The 11,472-nt window shown below is 42.3% G+C and overlaps 1 protein-coding gene across 2 annotated transcripts; it reads left to right on the top strand.

Moving 5' to 3' along the window:
* Positions 1-242: 242 nt before the first annotated feature.
* Positions 243-9,159, top strand: LOC114156049 (zinc finger protein OZF-like). Of its 2 annotated transcripts, XM_028036248.1 has the most exons (3): positions 243-479; positions 1,933-2,010; positions 7,619-9,159. In XM_028036248.1, exons 1-3 carry the CDS (start codon positions 398-400, stop codon positions 8,929-8,931), a joined length of 1,473 nt encoding a protein of 490 aa, XP_027892049.1. In that variant the 5' UTR covers positions 243-397; the 3' UTR covers positions 8,932-9,159. The 2 variants fall into 2 exon arrangements, with proteins under 2 accessions (XP_027892049.1, XP_027892050.1); XM_028036249.1 differs by lacking the exon at positions 1,933-2,010.
* Positions 9,160-11,472: the final 2,313 nt, after the last annotated feature.

Here is an 11,472-nt window from a genome sequence, read left to right as displayed (position 1 = left end):
ACTGTAGAGATCTAAGTAGGAATAAAAATAAATTAGATATTAGGGTTTTGCTTCAAAGATCGTCTGGGGATGTAGTTTTTAATAGTATTTTTACTTTTCTAAGGAGAACAGGGTTAGATTATAGTGGATGAACATCTGATTCATACTCCAGTCCTTAAGGTGGCGGTAATGCACCTAAAAGTTATTTGCCAACCGCCATAAAAAAAACAAGAAGAAGAAGAAGAAGAAGAAGAAGACGGGCGGCACTTCCTGTATTTCCGCCCCGGAAGAACGTTAGTTAACTTGTTAGCATTAGCAGCGTGAGCTCTACGCTGGGAAACAGTGGGACGGCTTCGGTTCGGTTCTGTTTGCTTGGTAGTTGTTAGTGGAGGTCTTGGACGGATTGGATTCATCAGAGATGTGGACCCAGCGGGTCAAACGACGTTCGGAGAGGCACGATAGTCTGGATCCGTCTTTCGAACCTCGGCTGCACCGATCGGGTTCGTTTCTATTTACTAGAACGGGGTGCTGGGTTAGGTCCATTTCAATGGGCCGGTATCAATAAGCAATTCCTCCTGCTATGATTCCGCTAATTATTGACATGATCACATATTCAGCTGTTAGTCAAAAAGAACCGTCTCTGATTATCAAGAGCTTATATGTGACTTACAGACAAAACTTGATCAGATAAAATAAGATAAATCTTTATTGTCATTGTCACAACGAAATTCAAACTGACGTGAATTTTCTTCTGAGAGGAAACATTTTTAAAAAAATCATAAAGTCTCTAAGGAAAATATGAACTAATAAATATATAAGTTTTTTGACTCCCACCAAAAAATAAAATCAAAATTATGTACGAAATTTACCCTGTAATGATTTTCTGCAAATAAAATTCTATATAAAAATCAATTTCTGTGCGTTTTGTGACTGAGAGGTTGAGGCCACAAATCTTTTTTCAATTGCAACATCATTAATGTTTTTACAAAAATTTTCAAAACTGGATCTTGTACAATACATTTATTCTGCTTTTAAGTTTCAGTATAATACAAATAATTTTCAAACACAGGGAAATACTGTTCCCCAAGAATCATCTCCATCTTTAACTTTTTTTGTGAATAATTTTATGTAAGGAGGTCCTAAAATGTTGTAACACAAAAGCCCAAACTTTATACCAATATGTTAATTGCTTAATTTAGGATTTGTGACATTTTCCGTTTCACTTTCCCCATAGTTAGTGTGACTGTTCTTTTTTTTATTTTTTCTGCTCAGTTTATCACATCAAACTTTCTTGTTATTGATGTGTGCCTTGTCAGACCATTTTTAAAAATTTCCAATAAAGACAAAAAACATTGCCATATTTCCACCTCTTAATTCAAAACATCACATGCAGTGATGAATTGTAGGTAATACACTTTGTCTGGATGTGGACTCAGCGTAAAGGTGGAAGTAGGACCCAAAGGGGTGGGGCCAAGGCTGGATGTGGAGAATGTGGGACACAGTATGTACTCAAACCCTTCAACATGAACCACATCTGAAGGACACGACGGAACAAGGTTGGAAGTGCCAGTATTGGGCCCAGGATAAGTTCTTTGGATGGGGCCACATGGGAGTGGGGGAGGGGTACCATTCTGTGCGGTTTAGATGAATCCCCTCCTGATGACCGATCCAAATACCGCAGGCTGACCCCGGTCCTACACGTTTCTGCTGTTTCAGACAGCGTCTTAGTCTGGTGCTAGCCAGGTTTAGGCTAGCACCTTGAGGTCTGGATACCTCTGTGTATTCAGACTTGTCAGCAGATCCTGATATGAGCTTTAGGACAATAGCTGTATGTGTTGACCCATTTGTATCTGGAGAAACAAGCCATGTGTGTTTTCAGGTGATTTGTTATGAGGACATCATAGTTTTATTACTATAACTCTGTTAAAACAACATTTCACTGCTGCCTTGCAGAAACTCAGGTTGGGACGAAATATCTGTTGCTGTCAGGAAAAACTGATGAGAGAGACTGCAGCCTGTGGAACATCATTGGTGAGTTAAACTGGGAACCAGAACAATAATAATCTAGATCAGGAGTGTCAAACTCCAGTCCTCAAGGGCCGCAGTTCTGCAACTTTTAGATGAGCCTCTGCTGCACCACCTGAATAGAATAATTAGGTCATTAAAGTTCTGGAGAACTGATCTACACAAGGAGGAGGAATGAAGCCGTTTCATTCCAGTGTTTTGTACCTGTGGCTCATCTAAAACCTGCAGGACAGCGACTGGAGGCCTGGAGTTTGAGACCTGTGATGTAGATCAATGTTTCCCAACCCTGGTCCTTAAGGCACACTGCCCTGCAGGTTTTAGATGTTGTCCTGCTTTAACACACTGGATTCAGAGGATTGCAGTTCAGCAAGAACTTCATCAGCCATCAGTTGAAGTCTTGTGCTGTAGCAGGGAAATGCCTAAAGCATGCAGGAGTGTGCCTTGAGAACCAGGGTTGGAAAACACTGATGTAAATCAAGTAATTGTAATGAAATTTAATGTATTATTTCATTTCATGACATTAATTTTAATTTATTTAGTTAAATAATTTATTTAATTAAATAAAGAATTTAATTAAATAATACTTAAATTATTTAATTTAATAAATAAATGTATTATTTATTTAATTAAATAAATTATTTAATAATTTAATGTAATTAATGAATGTCATAATAAAATATTTAATTGTTCATTTTAATTGTAGTTTCAGACCGGGACTCTGACAGAAATGCTTACTTAGACGTTTCCTTTGCATGTTAGTCTGGATTTAAGGAGTTTGATAAGATCGGAGTAAATATCCCTAAGTCAACCTTTCATTCCTTTATAAACTGCATAAGTTGGTCCTTACAGGTACCATCTTTTCTTACTTTTCAGACGTCATTATTGTATAAATTGTATAATATTTGGCCTAATGCCATCTCTGTGCTGCCCTCCTCAGATTGAACAGTGGCTACTACAGTTAAGTTTTTCTATTGGTTCCAGCGGTGCAGCTTTAGTCACACAGCCCCGTTCCAGAGTATAAACCATCTCATGAGACGCCCCCTGGTGGTGAGTCAGGAGGTGGAATACTGAACTTGATGAGCTTTGATTAATAGTGTTTCTCAGCTCTGCTCATATGTGATTCTTTAGCGCCATGAACACAGAGTGGGACGGCTCTGCTCTGCTCTGACTGTAGGTGGTTTGCCGCAGAGCTGCTGCTGCCACTTCACATGTTATTACCAGAGTCTTCAATATTGAGGTCTAGAATAACGTTTTGCTCTAGTTGCTCTGTGACTAACTTTTTTCCTAAATGCACCCAAATCTTTGACCATATTGCATTATTACTGCACATGTTGATTTTTTTTTGTGTTTAAATTAATGCCAAATCAAGGTTATATTGACTTGTAAGTGATTAATTGAAGGGGCGGTATTATGTATTTTCCATTATTATTTTATTTTGTCAGGGTTTATGGACAGATTTAACTGTACGTGTGCTGATCGATCGGCCACCGATCGTAATCAGCTGATTTCTGTGAAAGTGTGATCGGTGATCGCTGATCACTGACTCTTGTTGCTGATCACACAAACTGATCACCTGTGTCTCACTCCGCAGCCTGCCTGTGCAGCTCAGCTTTCCTTCCCACTGCACAGCAACTAGTCCTAACTAGTGGAACTTCAACACTCAGAGTAAATGGGGAAGTTTTGTGTTACATCAGAAAAATACCTGAAGCATGTCATAATGCATCAACACAACTAATCCAAAATGACATTTAAAAAGCAAACACTTGATGGAGTTTGGCTACATCGAGGCTCAACGCAGGGAAAACAGCAGATAAAGCAGCACACAACTACCAGCACTCACCCGGAAGAGCATCATGGTCAGAAAGCTAAACAAATAACCCGAAAAGTAATTAAAGTCAACCAGCTAGCAGTGTAAGATGCTGGTTCTGATCTCGCTGTTGGGCCGCCGTTATTCGCTACTGCTAGTAATATTTCGCAGACGGAGCTCAGTTTCTGCTCCACCCGGCAGTGAACGCTCACATTTAATGTCTGCTTAAACCTGCAGCATGTAACTAAAACAAAAGATTTTACATAAAACTTTTGCTATGTCCTAACATGAGACAGATGAGCTCTGAAAAGAACAAATCGATCAACCCTGCCTCCTCCTACCATTGAATACCCTGCAGAATTACTCAGCTCAGTCAGAAACAACCAGAGTCAGCATTACTCAGCTAGCTAATCAGATCTAGCATTACTCAGACAGCTAATCAGATCTAGCATTACTCAGACAGCTAATCAGAGCTAGCATTACTCAGACAGCTAATCAGAGCTAGCATTACTCAGACAGCTAATCAGAGCTAGCATTAATCAGCTAGCCAATCAGAGCTAGCATTAATCAGCTAGCCAATCAGAGCCAGCATTACTCAGCTAGCTAATCAGAGCTAGCATTAATCAGCTAGCCAATCAGAGCCAGCATTACTCAGCTAGCTAATCAGAGCTAGCATTACTCAGACAGCTAATCAGATCTAGCATTACTCAGCTAGCCAATCAGAGCTAGCATTAATCAGCTAGCCAATCAGAGCCAGCATTACTCAGCTAGCCAATCAGAGCCAGCATTAATCAGCTAGCCAATCAGAGCCAGCATTAATCAGCTAGCCAATCAGAGCCAGCATTACTCAGCTAGCCAATCAGAGCTAGCATTAATCAGCTAGCTAATCAGAGCTAGCATTACTCAGCTAGCTGCTCTGAGGAAGTTTTAATTCAGTAACTCAGGATTGTTTATTTTAATCAACCTGCATTAACTTTAATGAATGTTTCCTTTTTCTGTTGACATTATTTGATATCTGTGTTGTGAGATTTATTTGACTCATGTATAATTTATGGCTGAGAGCCTTAAATTATTATTAATTATTATTTTACTGATTGGAGGTTTGTCAGTCCTTTTTACTGAATAGCTGCTGTTTTGTGCCTGCAAATATTTTGCAAGTTTTATGTCTTTATACCAGATAATTTTTCTATTTTTCCATATCACATAGTAGCATTTATACCTGAAGTGAAAAATTAGCAGCCAATCCAGTTGCAACCCCGCAGGACTGCACACAGAGTAAAAAACTTCTGGAGTTTTAATGGCCCTGTGTCTTAAGACTGCAGGAGAGTTAGACAGTGTAACTAGGAGCAGAAAATAAAATCTGCAGTGTGTGATAGAGCAGGGTTTCCCCCAGTATATTAGGCCTGGCAGCCCGCCATGCTTTACTGGCCCCACCGCCAGGCTAAGCCTTTCTTGTTTATGTTTTTGGAATTTTTTTTTTTTAAGCCGGATTGCAAGTGTCTCTGTTACTCTGAGCGTTTCACTGGCAGACCAGAATTATTCCTAAAAGATACGTTTATAGAAGATAGGTTTATAGCTTATGCATTTAAAGTCGGACCAATCACATCGCTGGAGCCTCAGCGCCTTTCCTTGCGCTGCAGCAGCAGCTGGATAAAGTTACCTCATTGTGGATCGCGCTCCTCCTTTCACTCAAACTTTACACAGGCTGACCTGTATGGATATTTACATCCACCCTCTGTGAGGAATTATGTTTCTTTCCAGAGTTTTTGATCGATGTAGGAAACCCGTCGTGTTAGCTCTGGTTGCACAGGAATAAACTGTAGTTGCTTTCAGAGGAGCGTTGAGGAGAGGTGAGAATGATTTCTATTTGTGGACAAAGAATTTTGTGCGTTGTTTCCATCTCATCTCGCTGCCCAGCGTGTGGCGCTGTCTGCGCTGTAAAGTTCATGTCTGTGTCCTGGTTGGTCGGAGCGTTAGCGGTTAACGAACCAGCGCTAACCTCATCATGCAGGTTCAGCCGGTGAGGAGCTTCCCGCTGGTTTTATATTATTTTTATATTTCCGGTCACACGATGTATCAAACAATACCAAATGCTTTCTCCAATTAGTCAGACAGAGTTGATGAGCGCGGCCAAGCAGAGATCTTAAAATCTCGTCCCATAAACTGGACCAACCAAAACAGTTTTTGTGACTCTTATTAAAAACTCAACAGACAGAAATGTTAGATCCCTGGGGATGTTTTTCAACCAGGTTGAAGCTCAAAATCTGGAGAAAGTTAACCCATCATGAGGCACTGGGGACTGAGTTGGATTGTCCTCAACCCAATTGGAGATGGAATCCAGAGCACCGGTATGGAGCTCAGGAGACTGAATACCCTGGAACCATGGAGCTAGCGGTGCAGCTGGGGATCAGGAGCCAGCGGTGACCAGTTCTGCAGCAGTGAGCTGACAAACTGAGGATGCAGCTACAGCGGACTGAGAAGTCGTGGGTGAAAACGGGGAGGCTACTGCTAGAAAATTGGTTTGTTAGACCAGCTTTAATGTTCGGAGTCAGGGAGGGTCAAAGGCTGGTAGTCCCAGCTTAGGTGGAGGAGGCTTACCAGAGATTTCTACCAGAGCTGCTGACGGTCCCACTCCACCTCCCCCAGCAATTCAAGCCCAGGGAAGGGAGGTGATGGTTCTAGTGAACAGTTTATGGACACAAAAGCTCCTCCAGGACGAGCAGGGTCCAGCCACTGTATCCACTTAGGTTTGAATTTTTTTTAAGTAATCAAAATCTGTGGAAAAATGTAGGGTCTGCTGGGTCCTGTTGACTTTCATGTTGTCATGTTGCATGTATTTTAAAGTGGACCCAAATGCAGTGACATAATGATTTTGAATATTTAATGAAAAATGATGAGGAAAAACAAACGTACAAAAACATGGGAAATCAGAGTCGAACAAAATAATCCCAAACAAAAAGTCAGCCAGAAGACATGAGGAGAATGCAGGGAAACCAGGGCAGTACCAGAGGAACCAGCAAGGAGTGACTGAGAAAGAGGTGAGATTAAATACTGGAACAATGGAGCTGAGCTGATTGGCTAACTCACTGCAGATGTGAGGGGAGAGAGAGTGGCACACAGAAAACTACAAAAAAATCTAGCAGAAAAGCAAACTAAACATAATAAAACTAGAGTAAATAAGAATTCGAAATAAATACGATCCCAGAACTAAAGAAAAAGAGGAACAAGACTGATTTAACCAAAGTAAGAAACTAACACAAAATCATAATGAAACAAATCAAACTACAAAATGATCAAAGCCCCAAACAGAATGAGCTCACTGAGCAGCCAATGCCTGAGTGGCCTGGACTCACATGCAAAGTCACTCATAGTTACTCTGGCCATTATATGAGCTTGGGTGAGTAAAATGGAAGGGTGTGGCAGAGAAAAGTATTTTCCATCGTGTTCTCCCCACATATGCAGCAGAGTCTTCTGCAGTACCTGTGGTATTTCCAGCAGCTTTTTGTAACTATACAGATGACAGGAATGGGCTGAGAATTATTATTGTCCATCCTTAGTGTCTGACAATCAATGCTGCAGTGGGACAGACCTATGAGGACTTACCAAAGGTTTACACTTGAGTTTTTCTGTATGAAATATCAAGGCCTGAATGAACTTGTTCTTGACACCTCTAGTAATGTTCACATAAAATAAGCATTGAGATTTACTTCATCATCTTGTCTTACCTTTCCTGTTCACTCACATTTTTTATGTCTGAGTTATTTCAGATGGAGCGTTAGAAATTAATGTGTCCACTTTGTGTTTCAGAGGTTCCTCCAGATGTTCAACAGAGAATTCTAATTAAAAAAGAATCTCCAGAAGAAAATAATCTAGCTGTTACCCACCAGTCTTCCCTTGTCAAAGAAGAACTGGAAGAACTCGGGATTGGTCTGGAGGAAGAAAAGCTCAAAGGGAAGGACAAAATCACTGCAGTTCTCATTAAGAGTGAAGATGAAGAGAAGACTCCTCTTCAACATCAACAAATTGTGGACAGAGACGTTCCAAGCAGCAGCACAGCTGAAACTGAAGAAGGTGTCCATAGAGGAGCAGAGTTCTGCAGAACCCTGAAGGGAAACAGTTCTGTAGAGACTTTCTCCTCTTCAGAGACTGAAGTCAGTAATGAGGATGAAGAGGATCACTCGAACTGTGTGCGGAAAACATTTTTTTGTGATTTTTGTGCAAAACAATTTAAACTAAGGACAGATTTAAACAGACACATAAGAGTTCACACAGGAGAGAAACCGTTTTGCTGTGATGTTTGTGGACAAAACTTTCGGTTAAAAATACATCTTGACACACACATGACGATTCACACAGGGGAGAAGCCGTTTGGCTGTGATATCTGTGGTCAGGTATTTAGTCGGAAGTCGCATGTAAGCACGCACATGAGAATCCACACTGGTGAGAAACCGTTTGGATGTGACGTCTGTGGACAGACTTTTAGCCACAAGACAAACCTAAACACACACATGAAAACTCACACAGGAGACAAACCGTTCAGATGTCACGTTTGTGCTCAAAGATTTAGTCAAAAGATCAATTTGAACACACACATGAGAATCCACGCAGGTGAGAAACCTTTTGGTTGTGATGTTTGTGGACAAAGGTTCAGCCGAAAGGCACATTTAAATACACACCGGAGAACACATACAGGAGACAAACCATTCGGGTGTGATGTTTGTGGACAAACATTTAGCCATAAGACCAACTTAAACACACATCGCCGAATCCATACAGGAGAGAAACCATTTGGGTGTGATGTCTGTGGACAGAGATTCAGCCAAAAGATCAATTTAAATACACACATGAGAATCCACACAGGAGAGAAACCGTTTGGCTGTGATGTCTGTGGACAGACATTCAACCATAAAACAACTTTAAACACACACATGAGAGTCCACACTGGTGAAAAACCATACCAGTGTGATACCTGTGCACAAACATTTAGCCATAAGAGCAGTTTAAAAACACACCAGAGAGTCCACACAGTGGACAACCAATGTCAAAGACTTAATGAAAAGACACACTTAAATAGCCACACTAAGACCACTGTACAAGAAACATCTCAGTTTGCCAATTAAATTCAAAATGTAATCAGGTTTTGAGATTTTTTTATGTGCTGCTAACTTTTGTTTTCATATTAAATAGTTTTGGTTAAAAAGTTCACATAAAATCAGGAAAGATTTGTTTAAGCACTTTTTCAATGTTTTGACTTATCAATGTCAAATGTCTTTCTATGGTACATTAAATGTAGAGTAGACCAAAGTGCTTCAAAATTCACCAATAATTAAATAGCAAATAGAATTAGACTCCAAGGTCCTGACCTTCAACATTTGTGCTGCTCAACCCTAACCCTCAAAACAGTATGGAGGCAAATGAAGCGGAAGTATCGCTGTGTCAACAGGCCAAAAATCAAGGGACCGCTCCTAAACGAGGCTTCGTTCTTTCTGGTGTCTCAAGCTGCTTGTTACACGCAGCTCGCCATGCACTGATTGGCAGGAATCCCCCATGGGCGGGTCTTGTAGTTACTCTGAAGGCTTTAAGATGAGACTGAATATCCACCCAAGCTGTAGGTTTTTGGAAAGGTGGTCGTGCTTTTGCATGAGTTAGAAATAGTGAGATATAGTTAGAGAGAGAGTCTGAAGATGAGTCCTTATGTGCTTGGATTCAAGTTCAAGAGAGTCTGAGTTTAGACAGTTATGCTGAGTGATTGTGTTTTTAAAAGTTTGTGAGAGAGTCTGAGTTTCATCTGTGCCAGGGTAAGGTGTGGGGAAACTCTTGCCTGCCCGACGACAGGAGAGTGATGCACGGGCCATCCCGCGCCCCCACACAGCCTCCCGCCACGCCGTCTGTCTCCAACTGACACACACAAGCCTTCCGTTCTCTTCCTCGTCCGTTAAATTTGAATTTGAGTTTGTTACTCTTTGTTGCCCCCTAGTGCTCAGTATACGACGTTTCGACTTTTTCTGTGTCTTCATCAGGTATGTATTTATTTCTTTCTGTTTCTGTTTCTTACGGCCCCCTCTTTAATATTATTCCTGCAACTTAAATTTTGTTAGGCACCCCCTGTGATACTGTTCTTCATTCTTTTTAAATAAAATGTTCACATGGACTTACAAAAAATGCAGAAATTATTTGAATTGACACACCAGGATTGGTTTGAAACAAAAGGTAAGTGACGTTGCACAAGCACGTAAGCATCCACACACATTTAGGATAAGGACACATCAGGTAAGTACACACACATATATTTAGGGTGGGGTCAAAGGTCAAGGGTTAGGTTTAGGCATCACACATACACTCATCCACGTATACAGACACTGAGGTTAGGTTAAGGGAAAACACAGAGGGTAAGGATATAGAATAAAAAAATATATATAAAAATAAAAAGAGAAAGAAAAAGTCAGCTGGATACTGGACAGCGGGCAGGTGAACAGTGCGGAGGCTCGTGAGGCACTGGCCGGTTAGGTGTGGGGAAACTCTTGCCTGCCCGACGACAGGAGAGTGATGCACGGGCCAGGGTAAGGGGTTAGGGTAAGGGTAAGGGTTAGGGTTAGGGTTAGGTTGGGGAAGAGAGCCAACCTCCCGAGTGGGAGGCTGGAAAGGCACGGGCCATCCTGCCCCTTCGGCTGCGTGCTGTACAATGAACTTGACGAACACAACACTTAGGTTTTAGACACACCCCTTTCTTTTCTTTCCCTTACGTTCTGCGAATTAGAATTATGACTTGTCTTTCTTCTTGTTTTAATTTGTACTTTCTTTAGTTTCTTCTTTGTTTCTTTGCGACGTTTCGACATTACTTTGTCTTCATCAGGCTTTCTTTTATTTATTTTAATTTAGTTAAGCACCCTCTTAGCTTTTCTAACTTTCTTTACATTTAACATAAAACACACTGAACTTAGGGTTACACTGGGGTTAGGGCGGCCCGCCCCGTCCGCGGGGCCCAGAACGAAAGTCACTCCGGGCCACGACGGCTCGGACAGGCACCTCACGCCAGTCGCACCGCCTTACCAGGGGCGCGGAGCTGAGAAAATGTCTAAGTGTCGGCCGGACTCGGCGCGATGGTCTTTGACCGGATAACGCCTGCCTTACCAGGGGCGCGGAGCTGAGAAAATGTCTAAGTGTCGGCCGGACTCGGCGCGATGGTCTTTGACCGGATAACGCCTGCCTTACCAGGGGCGCGGAGCTGAGAAAATGTCTAAGTGTCGGCCGGACTCGGCGCGATGGTCTTTGACCGGATAACGCCTGCCTTACCAGGGGCACGAGCCTCCGGGCCTTGCGTGCTGGGGGGGGTCCAGTCCGAGTAGGGGTGCTTAACAGTGGGAGGCCCCGGATCGGAGGGGGCGTGAGGTCGTGTGGATGTCTGTCCGGGCCGGTGGTCGTCCAGGCCGGGGGTCCTGGAGCCGGCAGGCGGGCCTCGGAGGCCCGAAGTCCGGCTAGTGTGATATTGGACTTCCATAAAAATGTTTAAAAACGCATCTCCCCGGGGCAAGCCGTATATTGCCGGAAAGGCCAGAGTCTGGAGAGTAGCCTGGTGCGGTCGTTTGGCTCCTGGGACGCCCGCAGGAGGAATTAAAAATCGAAAACCGTAATTGGTCAAAGCGGTCAAAAAGGCACTTTCC

This window comes from Xiphophorus couchianus, chromosome 13 (assembly GCF_001444195.1).
Source record: "Xiphophorus couchianus chromosome 13, X_couchianus-1.0, whole genome shotgun sequence".
In the NCBI taxonomy this organism is placed as follows: Eukaryota; Metazoa; Chordata; class Actinopteri; order Cyprinodontiformes; family Poeciliidae; genus Xiphophorus; species Xiphophorus couchianus.
The sequence above is the reverse complement of the archived record's forward strand: the minus strand, read 5'-3'. Positions and strand labels throughout refer to the sequence as shown.